The sequence below is a fragment of the Phyllostomus discolor genome, chromosome 2 (assembly GCF_004126475.2).
Source record: "Phyllostomus discolor isolate MPI-MPIP mPhyDis1 chromosome 2, mPhyDis1.pri.v3, whole genome shotgun sequence".
In the NCBI taxonomy this organism is placed as follows: Eukaryota; Metazoa; Chordata; class Mammalia; order Chiroptera; family Phyllostomidae; genus Phyllostomus; species Phyllostomus discolor.
Genome location: NC_040904.2, coordinates 165,701,638 through 165,727,983, shown reverse-complemented (window position 1 = coordinate 165,727,983; position 26,346 = coordinate 165,701,638). Strand labels below are relative to the sequence as shown.

General features: G+C 38.6%; 1 protein-coding gene across 7 annotated transcripts in view; it reads left to right on the top strand.

Annotated features, from left to right (window-relative positions):
• ATF1 (activating transcription factor 1) overlaps nt 1–24,988 on the top strand; it is a 72,375-nt gene extending 47,387 nt beyond the window's left edge. For 4 of the 7 annotated variants that reach the window (XM_028532383.2, XM_028532387.2, XM_036019037.1 and 1 more), the window contains 6 exons: nt 521–621; nt 9,431–9,561; nt 10,028–10,096; nt 13,901–14,083; nt 14,169–14,328; nt 23,517–24,988. In XM_028532383.2, coding sequence (XP_028388184.1) covers nt 521–621; nt 9,431–9,561; nt 10,028–10,096; nt 13,901–14,083; nt 14,169–14,328; nt 23,517–23,661 — 789 coding nt within the window. In that variant the 3' untranslated portion in view covers nt 23,662–24,988. The remainder of the gene's footprint in view (nt 1–520; nt 622–9,430; nt 9,562–10,027; nt 10,097–13,900; nt 14,084–14,168; nt 14,329–23,516) is intronic. The other 3 variants (XM_028532385.2, XM_028532388.2, XM_028532384.2) reach the window with 2 other exon arrangements.
• The last annotated feature ends 1,358 nt before the right edge of the window (nt 24,989–26,346 follow it).

Sequence of the window (26,346 nt, the reverse complement as noted above, 5' to 3'; positions counted from 1 at the left end):
TAATGTCTAAAAAACTATGACTCCCAAATGTGTACGTAGTCCAGACTTTTCCAGATTAGTCCAGACGCACAGACTTGCATACTCAGCAATCTCCTCAATGTCATTATCTAATAATGAGATATTAGTTGGGTATCCAATAGTATTTCAAAGTTAGAATGTCCAAAATCCAAATCAGATAGCATTAATGATTTTCAAAACAACTTTGAGTATGTGCATCAGTATAGAAATAGGGTGGAGATCAGCAATTGGTTTTTACAACTCAAGTGAAAAGTATTGCTTATTTTGAGGATAGATTTTCTTCTTAGTTTTAAGCCACTTGTACTGTACATTCCCTTAATTACTTTGGGCTCCTGAAATACACTTTCTCCTTTTCCCATTTCCTTTTGTTTCTTTCTTTTAAGACTTTAGATTTAATAAGTGAATTTGAGTTGTAAGAGACAGATCATTTTTCTGAAAGTAAAAATTAAATTCTTTTTCCATCTGCATTGTTCATCATAGTAAAACCAGTTCTGTTTTTTAGGTATCATCTTTATCAGAAAGTGAAGAATCTCAGGACTCATCTGACAGTATAGGCTCCTCACAGAAAACGCACGGGATCCTAGCACGGCGCCCGTCTTACCGGTGAGTGCTCTGCATCACACCTGGTGTGTGCTGTGAAGCCAAATGGTTTCAAATGGTGCTGTGTAAAAACGAACTGCATAGAGACGGAGCATGTGTTTATTCAGGAAGGGAATTGGTAAGACAGACAGATTCCAGCCAGATTATGATGGGGTCGAGTTGCTCTGCTAAAGAGGAATCTATTTAGACTTCTCTTTTGGCAAAATATTAGATTTCCACATTTACTTTTACATGGTTAACTTTAATAGCAATATGAAAGAAGGGCTGTAGATTTTATGTCTTGAATTACTTTGTGTTCTCTTTCTTAACTTCTGACTCTGAGCTTTTGTTCCTTATCTGCCCCTTGGCTGAGACACATTGTTCTGCATTCTCGGTAACTCCTGCATATACCTGAGGCCTTACTTCCTCCTGGAAACCTTTCTGATTGCCTTCTCTCCAACCTCCCAAATACCTCCAGAGCCAGGTTATATCTTTTTCTTTTGTGACATCCTTTCACTGACCTGTTACAGTACTTATCTCATCCTGTTAGAAATCCAGTATATTTAAGGGCATGGCCCATATGTTATTTTCTGTGATCCAAGAGCCTAGCAAAGTGACCATACATGATTAGTATCAATAATTGTTGAATGAATGGAGAGCTGAAAGTATTACGAATGATTGACAGAAAACTGTTGAAATAATCTGGGTGATTTTATATGGGTAGTGGGATAGCTCTGGAGTGGGCAGACTAGAGACACTGCTGTGGTAGAATTGACAAATCTGATGACTAGGTAGATGGTGGGGGAACGGGAGATGAAACCCTGTCTTTGAAACATAAGCAAACACAGTAAGATTTTTGATGTTATGAGAGAACTACGATATATGTCATTCCTGCCTGGTAGAATGAATGGGAAAGACTTCATAAAAGATGTGGTTTAGATCACCATCAATCTGATCAATTGTTTGAGATGCGGACAGGGAGGAGTTTTGCAGAGGCAGAAAAAGAGCTTCTTAGACTGAGGGAACAGGGTAATCAAAGGTAGGTTTTATAGTAAAAAGAAGGTTGGCCTGTTCTGGGAATTGGGAATTTAAGGTGCAAGGATGAAGAAGGGGAGGCTTATCAAGAAAAGGTAAACAGGAGTCAAATTACTCAGATCCTTGTTACAAAATGGAGGGAAATACAAGAGGCAGAAACATGTACAACAGGAATGGTCTATTAGTTTGCAAATTGGCCCTTATGTACAAAGGGCCAGCAGAGACCAAAGGAAAACACAGACCACTCCAAATTGGTAGGTGGCAAATTTAATAATAAGCAAGAGAACTTACAAGTGGCTGCACAATGAGTAGAGAGCTTCTTCTTCCTGCCCCACCAGAATCTTAAAAGTTTATATAGGGTCCTTAACTGGGTTCAGTCACATATATCATTACGTATGAGTGATCACCAGCCAAACTGCTCTGACATCAGTTTGTGGCTGCTGCAGTTTGGCCCTTTTTCCAGGCATCTGTGTACCAGGCAGGCATCAGCAGGAATTTCCATCACTCCCTCTCTCCAGCCTCGCGGGCCAGCACAGGAACAGGGGTGGGGGCATTTAGAGGCTCTACATACTCTACAGAGTAGCACCTGCATTTCTAGAGACATTGAGCTGGCAGACAGTGCTCCTCTGTTGTAGATAGTGTGCCACTCAGTGACAGTGGGGGTCTGAGCCCTGGCGGAGGTGACTCGATCGCAGCTTTGGACTAGATTTTGGGCAAGGAACTTCTACAGCAGTCTGAATTTCAGGAAGCACTGCCCACACACACACCTTTTTTTCTTCAGTCATTGTGGGCAGTGTTTTAGTTATCTCCTGGGGTGTTTGCATTTCAGACATGATAAGGTTTATAACTTTAAGGGACAGAGAAGAATGCAAGTTTTCTAGGAGTTTTGGGGTATATTTCTTTTACTATCACAAGTCTAATGTGATTGCTATTTGAAATGTTCCTTTTATTAAGATGGAGTGCAGCATGGGGCACTCCGTGTGTTTCATTGCCAATCACCACACATCCCCTTTGCTCACTTTACTTTCCCAGAGATTCTGCCTCTTAGCATCCTAATCAGGCTTGTCATAGCACTCGGCTCTTAATCCATGACAGTTTGTGACCTCTTAGCTTTGCAAAAAGGTGCACTACGGTCTCTAGCTTATTATTCTGCTCTCCCACCTTGTCTGCCAATCCCGAGGCTGGCAAAGTAGTGGACGTCTACACATTCTCCTCTCTTCTCAGCCCTTCCTCCAACTTATCAACTCGAGCTTTAGCCTCTAGATGGGCATGGTGGCCAGCCAAACAGTCCATAGTATAGGCCAGCCCACTGCGGCAGCCATTCATTTCTCTTTGCCACAGTGCACTGTGTACAGTTTTTTCAAGGTATTCCCATGTTCACTTAGTGGTCCACAAGCATAGCCTCTAACATACAGACCAGTCCTTCCCAAATAGAGATTGATGGCCAACTATAAGTTCAAAAACTGGCCCCAGGACACAGATGTCAAGAGGAGACCAAAGACAGAGGCAGACCACTCCAGATTGACAGGTGTAATAAGCAAGGAAACTTTACGTACAAGGCTTATTTTGGGTGGCTGCAAGATGAGTAAATTTCTGCACCACCGCCAGAATCTTAAGAGGCCTTAACTGGGTTCAGTCACGTGTACCATCCAGGTGGTCTCAACAACACCTTGCTCTCTCAAGGCTGTTTCCTTGGGAACAGCTCCCACTGTGAGAATAGTAGGCAGAGTGCACATTCCAAGGACTGAGGAGGGGATGAGGAGGTTGGTTGGTTGGTTGGTTGGTTGGTTGAAGAGAGGGGAAGGAAGGGAGAGAAACATTGATCAGTTGCCTGTTGCACTCTCCCCACCTGGAGACCAGACTCACAACCCAGGCATGTGCCCTGACCAGGAATCAAACCCACACCCTTTTGCTTTGTGGTATGATGTCCTGGCCACACTGGTAAGGGCGGGATGAAGAGCATTTCATTGCCCAGGTTCAGCTTGTAGATTTCTTCAGATATATAACCACAAGTGGAAATTCTGGGTCATAAGGCAGTTCTGTTTTTTAAATTTTTCGAAAAATGTACCTCTATACTTTTTTCATACTGGCTGCACCTGTATACATTCCCACAATATTACATAAGGGTTCCCTTTTCAGGGAGATGTTATTTAAATGTTCTAACAATTAAGGGTGAAATCTATTGAAATAAATGGAAAGATAGGAACTCAGCAAAAAATAGAAAAGGAGAAACATATAGAAATTTTAAAGCTGAGAAATGCAGTAACAGCAATAAAACTTAACTGGGTTTGGTAGGAGAATGGAGATAAGGAGGGAGCCAACTTCAAAGATAGTTCAATAGAAATTATCCAGAATAAGAATGATAGAGATTAGAAAACTTAACAAGGTTCAGGGTCTTATGAGGCAATACCAAAAGATCTAACATAAATATATTTAAGTCACAGGAGAGGAAAATGTATGTTGCAAAAAAAAATATTTGAAGAAACAGTGGCTAAAATGTCCCAGACTTGGTAAAACCTACAGATTCAAAAAATTTAGCAAACCCTAACTAAATAGGATAAACACAGATTCCTGCCTAAACATATCATAATCAAACTGCTGAAAACTAAAGACAAAAATTTCATGGGCGTCCAAAGAAAAGGACACACTACTTACAAGGAACTAGTATGTGAATGATTACAAATTTTGCATCAAAATTCATGGAAGCCAGAAGGAAATGAAATAACATTTTAAAGTGCTGAAAGAAAAGAACTGTCAATCCAGAATTTTGTATCTAGTGAAAATATGGAGGTGAAATAAAGAGTCTCAGGTAAAGAAGGAAACAAAGAAAAATCATTGAGAGCAGACTTGCTCTAAAATAACTGCTAAGGAAGTTCTTAAGACAGAAAGAAATTTGGAAGGTTAGGAATGAAGAAACGGCAAGATCTGGGTAAATATAATGGGCTATTCTATTGAATTCTTTAAAATATATTTAATGGTAGCCCTGACTGGCATGGCTCAGTGGATTCAGCGCAGGCTGCAAACCAAAGTGTCGCAGGTTCGATTCCCAGTCAGGGCACATGCCTGGATTGCAGGCCATGGCCCCCAGCAACCACACATTGATGTTTCTCTCTCTCTTTCTCCCTCCCTTCCCTCTCTAAAAAGAAATAAATAAAATCTTTAAATATATATCTTTATACATATAAATATATATCTTTATATGTATATTTAATGGTTAAACAAAATACAACATTGTCTGATGGGGTTTTCAATGAATGCATATGTAACATACAAGACAACTACACAGTGGTCATATTGGAAAGGTATCACTATGTTGTGCACCTGAAGCTAACGTAATATTATTGTATGTCAAATATAATTTAAAATTTTCAAAAATATATAACTACAACATAAAGGAGGGGGGAGTTAAGACATTTATTATAATATGGTGGTACGGTTTCTAACGTTTACTTGAAGTAGCAGAAAAATTATCCTGAGGAGACCAGGTATCTATGTTGTAACACCCTAGAACAACTACTAAAAATCCTATACAAAGATATTTGTTCAAATACACATAGATAAATTAAAATGGAGCTCTGAAAAGCCTTCAAATAACCCAAGAGAATGTAGAATTTAAAAGCAAATAATAAAACAATAGATAATCAATATTAATAATTATATTAAGACATGGCTTATACTAATAAAAGATGGATTATAAAATTCTAGATGAATATTCCTCATGAATCTAGACACAAACTCCTCAACAAAATAACAAACCAAATCCAACAACATATAAAAGGTATTATACACTGTGATGAAGCAGAAGCTATCCCAGGAATGCAAGGTTGGTTTAACATTTAAATACATAATATTTGTAGAAGAAAACTAACAATGATTATCTTGGCACACAGAAAAGCATTTGACAAAATCCAATACCTTTAATGATGAAAATGCTCATCAAACAAATAGAAGGGAGTTTCCTCAAGCCTAATGATTAAAGGCATCTACAAAAGCCTATAGCTGATACCATGTTTATGGTAAGAGACTGAATGTGTTCCATGTAAGACCAGTTCCATGTAAGACGAGGGACAAGATAAGGCTATGGGTGCCTGCGCCCACTACCTCTATTTAACATTGTACTTAAGCAATTAGACATGAAAATGAAATAAGAGGTACCCAGGTTTGAAAGGAAGAAACAAAACAATTAGCAGATGATGTGATCTCATATACAGAAAATTCTAAAGAATTCACTAAAATAAAAGCAATGAAAACGTTCAGCAAGTTTGCAGGTTACAAAGCCAGTTTACAAAAGCCAGTTGTATTTCTACACAGCAGCAATGAGCAATCCAAAATGAAATTAAGAAAACAATTTCACTTATAACATAAAAATGTATAAAATACTTAGGTTCGAAAATAAATTTATGAATTTAAGTTATATTTAGGTATAAATTTAGCAAAAGAAGTATAATATTTATATACAAAAATTTGTATATAATATTTATATACAAAAACTTGAAAGAAGTTTATAAGATCTAATTAGGTGAAAAATTATCATTTCTCAGCCTTTTGGCCAAGATCAAGCAAGACATGTATAAATAAGTAAAAAGGTATCCCACATCATCAATCAGAAGACTAAACACTATTAAGACAAATAACCCAATTAAAAAATGAGGAGAACCTTGACTGGCATGGCTCAGTTGGTTGGGCATCACCCAGCAAAGCAAAAGGTTGCCAGTTTGATTCCGGGTCAGGGCACAGGGCTGGCCTCTGGTTGGGTCATGCAGGAGGGGCAACAATCGATGTTTCTCTCCCTCTCTTTCTCCCTCCTCTCCCCTCTCTCTAAAAATAAATAATGTTTTAAATTCTTTTAAAAAGATGACCAGTTGTGTGGAGAATAGACTGTAGCAAGAGAAGAATAGACAAAAAGGAGGACTTAGAGGCTATTGTGATGTCTAGTCAAGAGGTGGCAGTGGCATGGACTGAACGCAGCTGTGAAGGTGGTGAGGGTGGGAATAGACAAAAAGGAGGACTTAGAGGCTATTGTGATGTCTAGTCAAGAGGTAGCAGTGGCATGGACTGAACGCAGCCGTGAAGGTGGTGAGGGTGGGTAAGAATCCAGATATATTTTTGGGATAGAGATGATAGAATTTGCTCATGAATTGGCCAGAGGTTGTGAGAAATGAGAGGGTATGACTCCAGAATTTTTGGAGAATACAGTTGATAATTAAGTGGGGAAGACTGCCAGGAAAGGAAGGATATCTGACATTAGGTTTTGGATGTGTTAAGTTTGAGGTGCCTATCAGATGGGAATACCCCATAGGTAATTGGATATAGGAGTCTGGAGTTCAGGAGAAAGGGTGGGGAAATACTGTTTGGCAGGTCACCAGTGCGCACAAGGTGTTCAAGCCCAGGACTTGACTATGACCAGAAAGACCAGAGATGGAGAAGTCATCCAAAAGGCTCTCCAAGGTTCAGTCAGAAAGGTGAGGAAAAATACAAAACGATGGTAAATATTATCTCTAAATGCTATGCAGTAAAAATAAAGCAATAGCCCTGGCTGGTGTAGCTCAGTGGATTAAGTGCATGACTGAGAATCAAAGGGTTGCCGGTTTGATTCCCCTTCAGGGCACAAGCCTAGGTTGCAGGCCAGGTCCCCAGTAGGGGATGCATGAGAGGCAACCACACGTTGATGTTTCTCTCCCTCCCTGTCTCCTGCCCTTCCCTTCTTTCTAAAAATAAATAAAATCTTTTTTTAAAATAAAGTAATATGTACAATTTAAATAATAGTATTCTGAGTGGCGGTAAAGGGATTGGTGGTGACATTGATGTATATATGGCTTAATTCCCATTAAAATAAGGTATTTGAAGCAAGTGGCAACATATTAGCATCTATTGATTCTTGGTATATGATACATAGGTGTTTTATTTTCTGTACTTTATACTCAGAATGTTTCATAACTTAAAATGAAAAAGAAATGGGCACAGTATTCCACAGTCTCATGCTAGACTGGCAGGCAGCTTGTTAAATGGATTCGGGAGCTCTCTCCTGCCTGTTCACTCAGTCATTGGGCTGCTAGACAGGAATCTGGGGTCAGTAAAAGCTACAGATGATTCTAAGACATAAGCAGGTTTAGGAACAACTGTGACTATTCTGCAAATGCCTGACACAGAGTTTGCTGAGACTGCCGTCTCCCTGTCTTCTCTATGGGATGTGTGCTAATACAGCCTGTGGCAGGGGTGTCAGACTCGTTTTTATCGGGGGCTACATCAGCCTCATGGTTGCCTTCAAAGGGCCAAATGTAATTTTAGGGCTGTATACATGTAACTACTTATTCACAGTTAAGCGAGAGCTCAGCACTGCCACTGGGTGGAAACAAGGTACTGGCCAAATAAAACAAGGTGGAGGGCCTTGTGTTTGCACCTGTGGTCTATGATTTTATTAGGTCCCGATGGGAAGACTATCTAGAAAGGAGACCAAGCAGGAGAATGCTCTTCAGCATGTTACATAAAAACAGCTGAAGGAGCCCTGGCTGGCATAGCTCAGTGGATTGAGTGTGGGCTGCAAACCAAAGGGTCGCCAGTTTGATTCCCAGTCAGGGCACATGCCTAGGTTGCGGGCCAGGTCCCTGATTGGGGCCACGTGAGAGGCAATCACACATTGATATTTCTCTCCCTCTCTTTCTCCCTCCCTTCCCCTTTCTAAAAATAAATAAAATCTTTTTAAGAAATTGGATTGTTAAAAAAAACTTCCACTTAAAAACAGCTAAAGGAACTAAAATTATTTGGCCTTGAATAAACAAGATCTTTAACAGTTGTCAAATATTGCAAAGTGGGGCATGGATATAGAATTAGTATGAAGCTCAAATTTCTCTAGCTTCACTGAGTGGAACCAGCCTCTGGCCTGGTCTGGACTCTAGCTGTTTGGTAATTGAATGGTTTGCCTTTCGGATGCCTTTTTCCTGGAGGTAGAGGCTGTTGGTAAATGTAGAAAGCACAGAGCGGCGGTTCTCCACCCCCACCCCCCGGGCTGGAAGGATGGGCAGAGATGACATGAAAGGTCCCTTTCAATACTACGGGGGGTTTCGTGTGCAATTCTGTTTTTGTCACTGTTTTCACACAAGGACATTTCAGTTTTCTGGTTTTTCTACAGTGAACATGGAATTCTTGAGTAAACATTTTTTTCTTTTTTTCCCAGAACAAATAATGCTTGTTTCTCCCTCTCTCAATGTGTTTTGGAAGACCTTTTCTGGAAGGAATCTCTTTCCCATCCCCTCATTCTCATCATAAGTCCCATTTTACCAAGTCTAAGGGATACCTGTGGGATCTTATTTACCTCTTCTTTAAAATAAACAATTTTATTTCTCACTTATACTCTGCATTTTACTAGTATTTCTAATCTTGTTTCTTTCTGAAAACAATGGGCTTCTCTTCCACTGTGGAGTTGAAGGTTGAAAAATTAAATTTGATCTTTTTAAAAGAAGGTCTCTGACACTGTTTAGAAACTGTTGATTAATGAAATCCCTCCTAATGGAGCCATCTCTCTTGTAAGGGCAGTGACATTTCACACCCACAAGGCCTGCATGCATTGAAAGGCATCTGTATGAGTATTTGTTCAGTGTCTCTCTCCAGATAGCCATAAACTGCAGTCTAACTAGCCTGCAGTGACCATAACAGAAGGAGACAAAAGGATTCTTTGACACATTTTAGGTGTCTAGTAGATCACTGTACTTTTACCCAGAGATTAAAAAGTTTTATTTAGCAGTTTCTTTTTATAAAGGCATCCACAATGCCGACATTAATAGAGTTCTGTTTTTCACAGAAAAATTTTGAAAGATCTATCTTCTGAAGACACGCGGGGCAGAAAAGGAGACGGAGAAAACCCTGGAGTCTCTGCCGTCACGTCTATGTCTGTCCCGACCTCCATCTATCAGACTAGCACCGGACAGTACAGTACGTATAGGAGACCTCCACCTGCTGGACACGAAACTAGCCTTTCCATGTGAAGAAAGGGTGTGTGGGAAGACCATCGTACTTCAGTAGGGATGATTCTTTTTTAATAGTGATGATTATTAAAGAATATTTTGAGCTAGGGATAATGCAAAGTACTTTTTTGGCAACATCTCACTTACTCCTTAACAACTTTGTGATGTGGGCAGTTATCATTTTATGGGGGGACTGAGATTTATGGAGCTAGATAATGTCCCTAACGTCACACATGATCCACTTAGTTTGGGGTAAAAGTCTGTGAGTTTTGACAAATACATGGAATTATCTAACCACCACAATCAAGATATGATTCATCGCCCCAAGAAATTTACTTGGGCTATCCATTTGTGGATAAACTCCCCCTCTACTCCTAACCCCTGTTCTTCGAGTCTACAGTGGAACCTCAGTTCTCGAACTTAATTCATTCCAGAAGGCTGTTCAAGAAGAAATTTGTTCGAAAACCGAATCACGCCTGAGAGACGCGTGACTAATCATACAGGTATGAAAGTGTTGTCAAGTCTCAAGAACCGAAGTTTTGTTTGATAGCCAAGACATTTCCTCCATGAACAACTTGGTCAAGAACCAAATTGTTCGAGATGGAAGACGTTTGAGAACTGAGGTTTGACTGTAATTGGCTCTTGCCACAAAAGCTGTGTTCCACCTGACCACTCCTCACCTCTCCAGGCTCCACGACCACTTTGGTTCACCCTCACCTGAGTTACTGCAGTAGGCATCCTGCTGGTTCTCCTGTTCTACAGGCTTTCTGCACTGCAGGCCAAGTGACTGACTTAAAGTGTCAGAGCACAGCATTCTTGCTCAGAATCCTCTGATGACGTTGTCACACTTAGAGTAAGTCTCACAAAGTATTGCATTCAGGAGCTGGCCTTCCTGCCACTCTGATTCCATCATCTCCTTCCACTGCATGGCATTCTGGCCACACAGGCTTTCTTGCCGTCCCCTCACTACAAGAAACTTATTTCTCCCTCAGGGTCTTTGAGTTGTTGTCCCTTTTTAAATATGCTGCTCCTCCCCTTAGTTTTCCTTATTTTTTTAATATTTTATTTATTTATTTTTAGAGAGGGAAGAGGGGGAGATAGAGAGAGAGAGAGAAACATCAATGTGCGGTTGCTGGGGGTTATGGCCTGCAATCCAGTCATGTACCCTGGCTGGGGATCGAACCTGGGACACTTTGGTTCACAGCCCAAGCTCAATCCACTAAGCTACGCCAGCCAGGGCTAGTTTTCCTTATTTTTTAATGTTTTTGTTACACTTTAAAAATACATAGTTCAATTATAGGTTGTAATTATTGATTCGCTTATTTATGAAGCTAATGTGACTAAGTTCCTTACAGGAAAAAACTTTGTCTTGTTCACAGCTGTACCCTTAGCATATAGGGCCTGACACATATGCTTTCAGCAAAATTTGTTATGAATAAATGATTTAAAGAGTAAAAATACCTCCTTGCGGAAATGACTGCAAGGAAAGAAGCTTAGCAGAGATCAGAGGCAGGTGGGAGGTTCACTTTCATTTTTAACAAAGTGGAATATATATATTTTTTTTCTATATAAATGTATCACTATTTACCTGCCAATTAAAAAAATTAGTTTTCAACTACAGTTGATATTCAGTATTATTTTATATTAGTTTCATGTGCTCAGAATAGTGGTTAAACAGTTACATAATTTACAAAGTGATGCCCCTAGTAAGTACCCACCTGGCACTATAGATAATTATTACAGTATTATTGAATATTTTCCCAGTGCTGGAACTTGGCATCCTGGTGACTGTTTGTAACTACCAACTTGTTTTGTTTTTTTGTTTTGTTTTGTTTTTAATTCTCATTTGAGATACATTTATTGATTTGAGAGAGGAAGGGTAGAGAGAGAGAGCGTGAAACATTGATGTGAGAGAGCAACATCTGTGTACTCTCTGATGTAATCGTCTCCTTACGCGCCCCACCCCGAGGATCAAACCTGCAGCTTTGCAGTGTACAGGGCAATACTCCAACCAACTGAGCCACCTGGCCAGGGCTACCAAGTTGTATTTCTTAATACCTTCTCCTTTTTCACCCAGTCCCCAACCCCCACCGCCGCCCCCGGTGGCAACCACAAGTTTGTTTCCTACATCCCCCCAAATTTTTTAAGGCAGTATATTAGCAAGTCTGCAGGGAATACATTGCCAAGACCCCTAGTAGATGCCTGAAACCACAGATAGTACCAACCCTATTACGAGATACTTTTTTCCTGTACATACAGTAACTAGTGTTTAGGGCAGCATGATCCAGTAGAACTTCCTTAATGATGGACATGTTCTGTGTCTGCATTGTCCAGGACAGTGGCTGCTAAGCCATGTTTGACTTGAGCACTTGAAATGTGGCTGGTGAGACTGAGAAACTGAATGCTTTATTTTGTTTGATCTTAGTTACTTTAAATAGCCACATGTGGTTAATGGCTACAGTGCAGATTTAGAGTAAATACACATATTAAACAAGAATAAGTAAATAGGTTGCAAAAATGAAAGCAATCCTGATTTATCACGTATATTTAACATCAAAAGATATATATCTATACTTCTGTGAGTATAATTTCACATATTTTGATACACATTAATACAGCTGACCCTTGATCAACATGGGGCTTGGGGTACTGATCCCTCCTGCAGTCAGAAATCTTGATACAACTTTTGACTCCCCCAAAACTTAATTACTAATAAATAACAGCCTATTGTTCACCAGAAGCCTTACTGGTAACACAAACTGTCAATTAACATATTTTATATATTATTTGGATTATATACTGTATTCTTACAATACAGTAAGCTAGAGAAAGAAAATGTTAGGAAAATCAAAAGGAAGAGAAAACTCATTAACAGTACTGTATGTCTATATTGGAAAAAACCACAGATAAATGGATCTGCACGGTCCAAACCTGTGTTTTTCAAGGGTCAGCTGTGGATCAGTCTGTGTGAGCCCAGGAGGAGGTTAGGAAGGACGTGCGCCAGAAATACTGGCTCCCTCAGGGCGGGAGTGAGCGGCGGCCAGTGAAGTAGGTAGGGATAGGTAATGGGACATTTACTTTCTAAATATATATGTGTAGGGGTATGTCATGCATGTTGCAGGAAGAAGACAAAGTACTTGCTAATATAAGTTGAAATGTCTCTATTTCTAAAGTTCTATAACTTGAAGTAGTATGTGGTAATATTTGTTGGGTGGTAGTGAGGGGCGATAATTAGAAACTCCTGAAAATTTTACTTTTCTAAAGATATTATTTATTCATTTTTAGAGAGAGTGTAAGGGAGAAAGAAAGAGGTAGAGAAACATCAATGTGTGAGAGAAACATTGATGGGTTGCCTCTCGGCCCACAACCTAGGCATGTGCCCTGACTAGGAATCAAACTAGCCAAGGCCTGAAAAAATTATTATTTTTTTAAATACACAAACAACTTTTTTGGCTTCATAGCAGGCAAAGCATATGGGGGAGGAGGGTTTACATTAATTATAATCTGAAATGAGGGTATAGAGCTGAGACATCAGATTTCTGAAGGGGATTTATTATATGGGAGCTACATAATGCTAAAATGTTACCTCTTTGGTTGTGCATTATGAGTATCGGGGGAAGTCATTAACGTGAGTATAATTCAGTGAGAGGTACTTGTGGGGAGCTTAGTAATGTGATCTGTATAGTGGCCTTCTGATGACTTAAACTTATGGGTGAAAAGTGACTGAATAGATTACATTTTTTAAATATCACTTAGTAACTTTTAATGTCTAACAGCAGTTACCACTAGAGTGGGGCTGAGAAACAGTGGGAAGATTTTTTCCATTTGTAACCTTTTATCCTACTTGAATTTTTCCTATGGGCATGCTTACCTATTAAAAATATTTTTGTTACAATCTTTTTTATGCCTCTTTTGAAAAAAATTACAAACTGTATGAATGTTTCCTTCTACTTATTTTTCCTTTAAAAGTTAGCCATCAGCACCCTCTTATTGCTCCAGAGCCGCTGTGACATTAGCAATTTGCATGCAGTGGCCCATAACAGCCCAAAATGGGTTTTGGCCAGTTATACTGTAGAATATAAAGTTAAAATTGGTGCATCTGAACTATGAAATTTTGTAAATAAATGTCATTTTATTTCTTTTACATATAGTTCACCCACAGTAGTTAGCAGTTGTCAAATAGGACCACTTTCAAGCCTGTTTTAATAGTGTTTGTTTGGTTGGTTGGTTGATTGTTTTTGTATGAATCCTTTGCAGTTAATGTATTGTATAGCCTTATAATAGCTATGTTCTCTCTTTGGTTAAAGTTGCCATTGCCCCAAATGGAGCCTTACAGCTGGCCAGTCCAGGCACAGATGGAGTACAGGGACTTCAGACACTAACCATGACAAATTCAGGCAGCACTCAGCAAGGTACAACAATCCTGCAGTATGCGCAGACCTCTGATGGACAGCAAATACTTGTGCCCAGCAACCAGGTGGTTGTGCAAAGTAAGTATGTGTATGCGTCTGTAGAAAGCATCCCAGAGTACTTTCAAAAACATTTATGAATTAACTCATTCTTTTGACCACACAGCTGCATCAGGAGACATGCAGACATATCAGATCCGTACCACACCTTCAGCTACTTCACTGCCACAAACTGTGGTGATGACATCTCCTGTGACTCTTACATCTCAGACAACTAAGACAGATGACCCCCAGTTGAAAAGAGAAATAAGGTTGATGAAAAACAGGTGGGTGGCAAACTAGAGTGCCAGATGGTAATGGTTTTGCAAATCTCAGAACATAACCAGATGTTAACTGGAATTGTATATTAGAATTGAGAGAGGTTTATATCAGCTTTATTTCATGAGTGTTGGATTACATTTAGCTTATTTTCAGTGGATCAGTGAGTCCCATTGCTCACTCTCTTTATTTAGTATATGACCTAAAGTTCTCCCATTGTTACTATGTCCCTTGAATAGCACTGCTAAGCAAAGCTTTTCAAACAATGTATTTTGTTCTTATTGGGCTGACAAAGTTAAATGAAGATAATAGTTTCCTGCTGCCACACAGCAAGAGACGAAAGAATTAGTGGGATTCCGCCTAATACCTAATTTACTTACTGACACAAATGCCCTTAAAAATTAATTTTGATCATGAAAATAGATTAGTAATTTAACCCCCCAGAAACATTTGATTTCATTTTCAATGTATTTTAAACATAGTTGTATGCACTATATGTACATCAGGCACGATAAACCACTGGTTCTTTGAGAAAGACCAGTGGGTAGCCTCTTACGACATGTTCAAGGGGAGAAAAAGACACCAATAAACTATATTAGGAACAAAAGAGGGCAAACAACTACATATACAAGAAAATTTTTAAATTACAATAGGATTCATTTTCAGCTCCTCATCAATAAGGTAAACAATTAGGATAAAAGGATCATTTTTCTAGAGCAATGAAAATTACCAAAGAAGGCCAGATGGGTACATTTTTTCTTTTAATCCTCACCTGAGGATATAGATATACTGATTTTAGAGAGAGAGAAAGGGAGGGAGGGAGGGAGAGAAATATCAATCAGTTGCCTCCCACATGCACCCCAACCTGAGATCAAACCTGCAACCTAGGTATGTACCCTGACGGAATTAAACTCACAACCCTTTGATGTACAGGATGATACTCCAGGTTCTGAGCAACCCAGCCAGGGCCAGATAGATGCATTTAATTCAATATAAAATGTTTCTTTACTAAAATCTAAGAGCCAGCATCACTGTAAATGAACTTGGTAAAAAGGCAGAGGCTGTTGTTTTGGAGGTCCCCACATATGTCGTAAGATAAGGAGATGAAGTTATATAAATATCAGAAATTAAGAATGTATTTCTTGCTTATGATATAATTGTATACCTAGGCAATCCAGAAGACTTGTTAAAAGTTACTATAATGAGACTTCTCTTTCTGACAGTATGACCTCAGTTACATAATATTTCTAAAGCTTGATAAAATATAAAAACCTTATTTTTAAGTGATTGGATAAGCCTGCAGGAAAGTAAGAATTCATTTGCGGTTAGGAATGAACCAGAAGCACAAGACCATGAGGTTCATAAACACTGGCACAGCCCCTGTGTAACCTGGGGATAAATTTAGGTCTTTGTGGTTGGTATAGCGTTAGCATGCAGAGGAATCTAGGGACAGAGCCTGGGACCCCTCTGTGCAAGCTTGGAAACTGGATCGTGAGGTCAAAGCCCAGTAAGTGCTACAACCATAAGCCTAGAATTATAATTTTAAAAACGATTCGGGTCCATAGTGCCCCAATTGCTTGGAAGAAAAGTCTCAACACAGGCTTTAATAAATTCCTGTACACTGAGTTCTAACAAGTATGAGTTGAAAAATCATAGACTACCCAAGGAATTAGTCCTCCATCAATGATACACACCAAATCTTTATATGATTTTCACAAAAATCTTTGTGTAGTATAAATAATAATATGGCACCCCCATCCCCTTTCTTGAGATGAGGAAACTAAGGCCTAAAGAGCTTAAGTTACTTGCCCAAGTTTACATTGCTTAGTGGTAGAGGTTGGATTTAAACTCGAGTCCAGAGTTTTAGATAATACTACACTGCCATTCAGGAGTGAGGCAGCAGGAAAAGCAGACAACAGAATGAGTTTTGTAATATCTTCAGTTATCTAATGGGGAAAGGAAAAGTATGTGTATTTAAAGAAACCTATGTCCTTGAAAATCAAAGATCAAGAGACCATGAAATTATTCTAAAAATTGGAAAAGTAAAATAAAACTATTAATAGCAAAGATACATTCATCTGCTTAGAATATCCAGGAGAACTGTCTACAAACTATTCCTTTGAAAGCTTGAAAAAGAACTAGTATACAATGGAAATTCATACCAGTTTCCTAAAACAGGGAAAGCAGGGGAAGTTACAAGGATTTAAATGAAAGAAGTGGCGGCCCCTATGGAGCACACCCACCCCGTCTGCACCCCCTCCCCCAGGAGCGGTTTCCTTGCCTCTCTCCCCCCTAAGCTCTAAGGGTCCTTCTTTTTGCCTCTGTAACTTGTTTCCTGAGCCCATTTCTTCTACAGCTCACTTCTACCTCAGTCCCTTTCTAAATAAACTTTCTCTTACAGTTTGAGTCTTGACTCTGAATTCTTTCTTAGCCAGAACTCAAGTGCCAAGGTTACTGAACCTAGGTACAGTCTGACCCCACTGGTCTTAACAGCTGGTGCCATTCCACTGCCAACGCTTCCATTTTTGTACAGCTCCTAGGAATACTTTTTTGATTAGCAGAATGGAGTGTTGTCCAATTAATGAGACATTGAATAAACCAACTGGCTCTTTAAAAAAGAGAGAAGTAAAACTATTACTATTTTTTATATAGTTGCCTATCAAAAAAATAACCGAGCCCTGGCTGGTTTGGCTCAGTGGATTGAGTGCTGGTCTGCGAATCAAAGGGTCTCTGGTTCAATTCCCAGTCAGGTTACATGCCTGGGTGCAGGCCAGGTCCCCAGTGGGGGGGGGGGGGGGGCAACACGTGCTAGGCAGCTACACATTAATGTGCCTCCTCTTCTCTTTCTCCCTCCTTTTCCATCTCTAAAAATAAATAAGTAAATAAGCTCTTTTTTTTTTTTTTTTTTTTAAAGAAAGGACCCAGCCTGGTGTGACCCAGTTGGTTGGGCGTCATCCCACAAAGGGAAAGGTTGTAGGTTCAATTCCCAGACAGGGCACATGCCTGGGTTGTGGGTTCGGTCCCTGGGAGGGGCATGTATGAGAGAAACAACCAGTGGATGTTTCTCTCCCTCTCTTTCTCCCTCCCCCCTCCCAAATAAAATCTTTTTTAAAAATAAAGACTCCCCATGGACTTACAGGAAAATTATTAGAAATGATGAGTTTTTAAGATTTATAGATACAAAATCAGTTTTCAGAAATCATATTTCTTCATATCAGCAATAAGAGTTTGGTGTTTAAAAGGCATCATTTATGTTATCAACAAATAAAATACCTGAAAATAAATGGAACAAATGATATCCAGGACATTTATGGAAAATACTGTAAAATGTTTTTGAAAGACGTTAAAGAAGATCTAAATAAATGGAGAAATACACTGTGTCCATAGATATGGAAAGTTAGTATTATAAAGATGACTATTTTTTCCCCCAATTGATCCATAGAATCAATGCAATTCCAATCAAAACCTAAACAGGTTGAAGAACTTGACCAGTAGATAATAAAATTTATGAAAGAGTAAAAAAGCCAAGTACAGCCAAAATATTCCAGACAAAAATAAGGTGAAGAGATAATCAAGTATTATTTAAAGTTGTGGTAATCAAATGCCATAATACTAGCATTGAGATAAACAAGATGACCAATGAAATAGCTCAGAAACAGATCTATGAGCACATGAAATCTTGGTATGACAGGGCAGATTATGAGGGAAGGATGGACTCTTCAATAAACGATGCTAGGATAATTAGTTCTTCATATGTGGGAAAAATACTGGATTTCTTCCTCATAGTATATGCAGAAAAATCATTCCAGATGGATTAAAAACATTTTAAAAAGATGAAATTTTAAAACTTTTAAGTGAAAATACAGCATCTCATGGTTTCAGATATAGGGAAAGATCCCTTAAAAACTAACATACATGAACATTAACATAGAAGATTAATGAATGTTCACTAAAATCAATAACTTGTATTCATTAAAAGATAAAGTGAACTAAGTAAAAATATAAACTTTAGACCTATAGAAGGTTTTTGGAACACATCTAGCCGAAAAAAACAGATCTTGTAAGTAAGAAGTACAAAGTGACAGGGGGGAAAGCTGGCAAAAGATATAGATAGGCATTTCTCACAAAGCACAAATGATTAATAATCATGAAAGGTCATTCACCCTTACCGGTAAGGGTGTATAATAAATGTAAATTTACATATAAATGAATTAATACCACACATTTTAGGTACCATCTATCCCCATCCCAACCAGGAGCTGGCAATGATTTAAAGAATGAATCTCACTGCTTATGGAACTATAAATTGGTGCAGCCACTTCGTAAATTAATTGGCCCTTATCTTGTAAAATTGACCTGGATATGGCCTGTGATTTTAGCTGTTTTACTCTGTATATATGACTGAGAGAAACTTTTGTAGAAAGTAAGCATAAGAATGTTCATAGCAGAAATCGGAAACAACCCAAATAACCATCAATAACAGAATGGCTACATATATTATGATTCAGTTTATACAATGTAATAGTGTTCATTTAAAATGATGGAGTGAATGATCACGATACCAGGAATATTAGAAAAATGAAGTCGAGTGATGAAAGCAAGTTGCAATAGCATACATAAAGTGTGATATTTTATAATTTTAGGAAAAAAGTAAACTAAATGATACATGATTTAGCAGAAATAATAACCTAGACTTCCAGTCAAGATGGCAGCATTGGTAAGCACAGCTTGCCTCTTCACACAACTACATCAAAATTACAGCTAAAATACAGAACAGTCATCACTCAGAACTGTCAGAAATAGAGTTGAATGGAAGTCTAACAACTATGGAATTAAAGAAACCACATCCATCCAGACTGAGCTGACAAGCTGGTGCCACATCTGAGACTCCACCAAACTGGCTAACACTATTAGACCCACCTTGGAGATCACCAGCAACTCTACCCACCCAACTTATGGGCCCATCCAAAGCTGCCTTTCCATAAGAATGGCTGGTCTTGGCTCAAGCTTCACAACTTCCTAAATCCTCTCAAACAAGCAACAGTTGGCCTCAGCTCCATGCCCAGCACTGGCAGCAGCAAGCTCTAGATTCATATCTTGGCTTCGCCTGGGAATCCAATCCCAACATAGGTGGGGGCTGACCTTGGCCTGCATCACATGGAAAACTCCAGAGCCTGTGCACCCAGGAGGCAGCTACAAACCACCACAGAGCACCACCACCCTGTACCTGCACAGCTGGTCCTCCATGGAGGTTGGTGGTAAGTGGTCATAGACAGTCCTTGCAGCTGATTGGCCTGGGTAAATCTCTGTCACTGACCCACCAACAGCAACAAGAGGATGGTGTACTCAGCCCACACCAAGGGCGTACCTCAAGTACCCAGCTTGGGTGATAGGGGAGGCTGTGCCACTGGACCCTACAGGACACCTACTACATTAGGTCACACTACCAAGACACAGGGTCAAAGCAGCTCTACCTAATACATAGAAACAAACAAAGGGAGGCTGCCAAACACGGAGGCAAACACAGCCCACATGAAAGAACAGGTCAAAACTCCAGAAAAAGAGCTAAGTGAAATGGAGATAAGCAGTTTATCAGATGTAGAGTTCGAAACACTGCTTAGAAAGATGCTCAAGGAACTTAGTGAGGACCTCAGAGCAGCATAAAAAAAGATCCAGAAATGAAGGATACACTAATTTAAATAAAGAACCATTTACAGGGAAACAACAGTAGAGTGGATGAAGCTGAAAATTAAATCAATGACTTGGAACATAAGGAAGCAAAAACAACCAATCAGAACAATAAGAAGAGAAAAGAATCCTCCCAAAAATGAGGATAGTGTAAGCAGCTTCAGGGACAACTTCAGGTGTTCCAACATTCACACCATATGGCTGCCTGAAGGGAATAGAAAGAGCAAGAAATTGGAAATCTGTATGAAAAAATAATGAAAGAAAACTTCCCTAATTTGGTGAAGGAAATAGATGTGTAAGTCCAGGGAGCACAGAGAGTCCCACACAAGATGGATGCAAAGAGGCCCACTCTAAGACACAGCATAATTTAAAGAGAATCTTAAAAGCAACAAGAGAAAAGAAGTTAATTTACCTGCAGGAGAGTTCCCATGATACCATCAGCTGGTTTCTCAGAAGAAACTTCGCAGGCTAGAAGGGAATGGTAAGAAACATTCAAAATATGGAAAGGCAGGGAGCTACAGCCAAGACTGCTCTACCCAGCAAAGATAACACTTAGAATGGAAGCTGCCAGACAAGAAAAAAAAATAAGAGTTCATCATCACCAAACCATTATTACGTGAAATGTTAAAGGGACTCAAGAAAAAGATCAAGACTATGAACAATAAAATGGCAAAAAAATACATATCTATCAACAATTGAATCTAAAAAACGAACTAAGCAAACAAGAACAGAGACAAAAACATGGCTATGGAGAGCATTTTGATGGTTGCCAGATGGGAGGGGTGTGGAGGGTGGGTGAAGAGGTGAGGTGTGGGGATGTAAGGTACAGCATAGGGAATGGAGTAGCCAAAGAACCTATATGCATGACCCGTTGACATGGACAATGGTGTGGGGATTGCCTGAAGGAGGGGGGAATGCTGGGTAGAGGGAGCAAAGGGGGAAATTCAGGACAACTGTAATAGCATAATAAATTATAGTAGAAAAAAATAAACGATACATAATTTAGGGCCATACACATATGTATTGAAACTGCAAAGATACCCAAAAGACTGCAGCTAGTCATTGCTTCTGGGCGAGAGGCAGGGTATGGGTGGAATCAGAGTAGCACAGAGGGCCCACAGTGTGGGCACCATTTGCTCGTGGTCAGCTGGGCATTGGGGTACATGTGTTCATTTTACTGTGTTTCATAACATATCTGTACCATGTGCAATCTTTAGTGTGTACCGCTTCATGTAAAATTTTAAATTGCAGCCCCGCCTGGCATGGCTCAGTGGATTAAGTGCCTGCCTACGAACCAAAAGGTCACTGGTTCGATCCCCGAAGGGCACATGCCTGGGTTGTGAGCCGAGTCCAAGGTTGAGGGCATGCAGGAGGCAACCATTAATGTATCAAACACACTAGTGTTTCTCTCCCTCTCTCTCCTCCCTCCCCTCTGAAAATAAGTAAAAATCTTTTTAAATTAAAAAAAAATTAAACTATAGTAATTTATAAGCAAATTCAATAAAGTATTAAGTAATATTACATTCAGATTAGTGACAAGTCTTAAAATACTTAGTGAATATAACAGAAAAGGCATAGGATCCACATTTTAAAGATCTTACTGAGCGGTAAATAGTATTTGAACAAATAGAAAATACGATGTTCTTTGATGAAGACAGTAAATATATTCTTCAGAAATCACATAAATTTAATGGTACTCAAATTAGAATCTGTCATCTTTATAGAATTGGAGACAATAATCAAAATTTTACCTGTAAGAAATAAGTATTCAAAAGTAAAAAACAGAAAGAGTTAACTTTGTCTTGTTAGACATTGAAACGTACTCTAAAGCCACTGGAATGAAAACTTGGTGTCAATGAAGGGGCAGTAACTTTAGCAAATAGCATAGAGAGGCCAGAAATAGCTTGCTGTGCTGGTTAAGTATATTTGTGAAGGAAGGCTTCTTTAATAAAAGACACACAACTCTACACTTGGAAGGAAAATTACATTGGATTCCCATGTTTTTATACCAGGAACAAAAATAATTCCAGATGGATTAAAGACTGAATTATGAAAACAAAGGAGAATTTCTGAGATAAAATTTAAAGAGACACATAGTGCATGATGTTTTTTTTTTTTTTTTTTTTTTTAATTTATTTATGTTTAGAGAGGGAAGGGGGGGAGGGGTAGAGAGAGAGAGAGAGAGACATCAATGTTCGGTTGCTGGGGGTTATGGCCTGCAACCCAGGAATGTACCCTGGCTGGGAATCGAACCTGGGACACTTTGGTTCCCAGCCCGCACTCAATCCACTGAGCTACGCCAGCCAGGGCTTTGCATGATGTTTTGATTTAAGCCGAGAAAAAGAGAGACTAAAGAGCATTTATGACACAAGATATAAAAATACGAGAAGTCAAATGGTTAGAAAACAGTGTGAAACTAGGCAGAGGATTAATACAATATGTATAATGCACAGGAAGTTCCTAAGTTGTTTATCTTTCTAATAATTTCTCATTGTAAAATGCCCAAAAAGTATGACGGGACTAAGGGTATAAATAGGCAATTTACATAAAAGCAGATCCAAAAGACACATAAAATTTTGAAAAAGACTCATCTCCCTAGTAGCCAGGACAATGAAAATTGACAACAAAATGTTCACATGGCAAAAAGTTATGTACCAACATAGAAACTGTGTAAAAAAAGTTGTAGATAATATCTACACAGTATACTCGAAATAATTTTTACTTCTCTCTCTGTTTATAAAACTTGTACATGACTTCGTAGAAACACTTTAAGAGATTATGTACAAAACTGAGTATCACACCCTTTTGAATTTATTACAGTAAACTTTATTGAGAAAACTTATTTTTATTCAATAAATTAAAATTAAAGAATAAAAATTTTAAAAAGACTCTGTGGGTCAAAAATTAAGCAGAGGACCCATAAATTTCACTCCTGGGTATTTGTCCAGGAGGAGTGGGACGTGTGTTCGCAGAGACGAGCGCAAGAGGGAGCACAGCAGCCACAACCGGAAGCGCCCGAGACGGCGGGTCAGCAGGTCGTGGCAGTTCTCACACAGCGAGAAGGAGGTGTGCCCCCAGATGTAAGGGAACAAACCCGTGCACAGCAACACGAACGAGCCTCAAATATCTACTGAATGAAAGGAGGCCAACACACAACAGTACATGTTGTATGACCGTTGTCTGACATTACAGATGAGGAAAAATTTCATTTATGGTGACAAAATCAGGCAGTAGTTTTAAGGAAGGGGATCCATCAGGAACAGGACTGAGAGAACTTTCTGGGACAATAAAAATTTCTTTTTCTTGATGTGTGGGTTAGCAGGTCTATGCATTTACCAAAACTAGTTGAATTCTACATTTAATATCTATTATATATTTCACTTATATAGATGATACCTTAATATTTTAATGGGAAAAGAAAAGCTGAGCAGGTAAAATTGCTCCGGTGCATTTACCACTTACAGAAGGTGAATTTTTCCTAACATTGGTTTTTAATGCTCACATTTAGAGAAGCTGCTCGAGAATGTCGCAGAAAGAAGAAAGAATATGTGAAATGCCTGGAGAATCGAGTTGCAGTCCTGGAAAATCAAAATAAAACTCTAATAGAAGAGTTAAAAACTTTGAAGGATCTTTATTCCCATAAAAGTGTTTGATTCTTAAGAAAGTACTTTGTGGACTTGCCTAAAAATTAGATGGATTTTTCTTTTTAGTAGTCTTATAAATTAAAAGGTCAAAAATGAAGCTTTTACTTAGGCTTTTGCAACTCAAAGATAAATGTCTTTTGCAAGAGATCTGGTAGCAGGATAAAGAGGAAGGGCTCTGAGGAAGACACTGGCTCAACTGGAAGCTCTGTAAAAACCGCGCATACTCACGAAGCAGGAAATGAACTTGCACCAATTTGAATTTTCTAAATAACAGTAGTTGTCAATAATCCAGAAATGGCAGGTAAGATGAAATTCAGTAAATTTTACAAAATAAATCAATTTATCCTATAGGTTTGCATTTCTTACTGTTTCCTAAAATTTATTTTTTCAATTGTGTGCACGTGTGTATTTTATTTCTGCCAATAAAATCTAAATTACAAATAGAAAAGCTAATACATAACTAAATATGAATAATTATGTGTTTGATTATGTATACTTGTTCTACTGTCAGATCTTTTAAAGGGGTGTTTAAGTTTATTGGACTTGAGTGTTTTCAAGGCTGGGTTAAACAATTTTTGAGTTCTTGTCATAACACAAGTATCAAAGGTACAGGAATGGGGTTGTGGTGTTTTTGTAACATTTTTTATCAGAATGGAAAAGAGAGCTGTTTAAAAGTTTAATACTTTTAAATAGTTCGGTTTTGGGTTATTCTGGGAATGCTGATTTTACAAATTGTTTTTTGAATCTATTATGCAGTTGAATATACATTACTTATTCTGTTGTGCTTTAATAGAATGGAATGTTTACAGGCCCTTGAGGTGATATGAGAGTATTTTTTTAAAAGCCTTCTGAAGATACATACCAAAGTTTTCCCAGAGGATTTTATAATCAATTTAATGCAAGGTTTATCAGATTCTAAAATAGTAGTTATTAAAGCAATTTTATGTTAGAGACTATTTTGTAATGTTGTGAATGGTACATTTATAAAAGTGACTGCCAATATATTTTTATAGCTAATCTTTATAAATTCTAAAGTTGAGTTTTTAATGATAATTTTAAATGTTTATATAGTTTGTTTAGTAAAAAAGATATTTTGCATCTCAAAGTATCATTTTTGTATTATGGGAAGTAAAGTTTAAGTTGGCTAATACCTGGAATCTAAGTTTTGTATGCAGTTTTTCCAAAGTTCACAAATGCTGTTAGTACACCAGTGCTTAACATATGTATTCCAGTTTCTGTACACTTTGAAATTGTACTGCAAAACAACCGTGTGCTTCTTATACAATATGTATCATATTGTTGTCTATGAAATTAAAGAACATTTGGTAAAATTAAATTTGCTGAATGTAAAATAGATTGTTTGATATGTAAATGACAAGCTTACTGATAGCTTTTGTGTTAATTATACTAAGTATAACACATTACTAGTTTTAAGATGAGGATAAGTTTACAATTCTAGTCTACTTAACCTGTTTGAGGAGGGGACATGCTTATATATTTTGATTTACACGGAACCAATTACAGCCCTTACTGCTGTGGCTCAGTGGGTTGAGTGTCATCCTGCAAACCAGAAAAGGTTGCGGTTCAATTCCTAGTCAGGGCACGTGCCTGGGTTGCGGGCCAGGTGCCCCGGTTGGGAGTGTGCAAGAGGCAACTGATCGATTTTCTCTCCTACCCTCTCTCCCTCCCTTCTGTTATCTCTAAAACTAGATAAATAAAATTTCTTATTAAAAAAGCCAATTACAAGATACTAAAGGTAGTGAGATTTTTTTTTCTACAAATGTTTAGGACATGGTTAAGGGAGCCTGTTACGTTGAAATCTTAATCCAGTTAATAAATTTGTTATTGATCCTAGTGAAATATTTCATTAATGAGGTCTTTTAAGTGGGCAGCAGCTTATGAGAAGAAAAAAAAGTTTGCTCACCAGTGGGGTTACTTATATCACTTACTATCTTGTAAAGCCAGTGGTAAACTAGTGGCCCATTAGCCTGAAGAGTAGGAAGAGGTAAGAGGGTTATATCAAGAGGGTTTTTTTAAAAGATAATATACTGGGTAGATGTCATGCTTGGCTGAAAGAGATAGACTGGTCCTTAGTGCCTGAACAGCTGGACACCCACAACTATTTGTATGCCGTCCACTCACCGCCTGCAGACTTCTGGTGCAGGGCCTTGCTCCCTGTGTCACATCACCTGGTGTTGCTGTCTGTAACATACATGGGCAGGCCGCTGAGGGTTCCAGTCGGTGCACACCGCTCTGTTCCTGGTGTTTTTCTCATTTGAGTCCAGTGCCAGGCTTATGGAATTTTAAAGGTGATTACAATCCAAACCTGAATTCAACTTCGAAAGTTCAGTAGACCAGTGAAATTACTATCTTAGCTCAATTTACTATCTTACATAAAGTTATCACCAATTTTTTATGCATTATATTGATGGAAATACATTGCCCATGAACAATCTTGAGCCTATAAGATACGCCTTTAATTTTCTTGACCAGAGCATGAAAAATGGGCCTGTGTTAGAGCTTCGGAAGTCTTGCTGTATTTGTTCTTTCAGCAATTATTATATTGAAGTTGCTGGTTAAACCTGTGTTTTTCTCTAAAATATGTGGACATAGGGAAGATATAAAAATATGTATTATGGCTTGGAATTAGTTGATATAGTGGCAGTTCATGGTCCCAGAGAAGATGCTATAAGT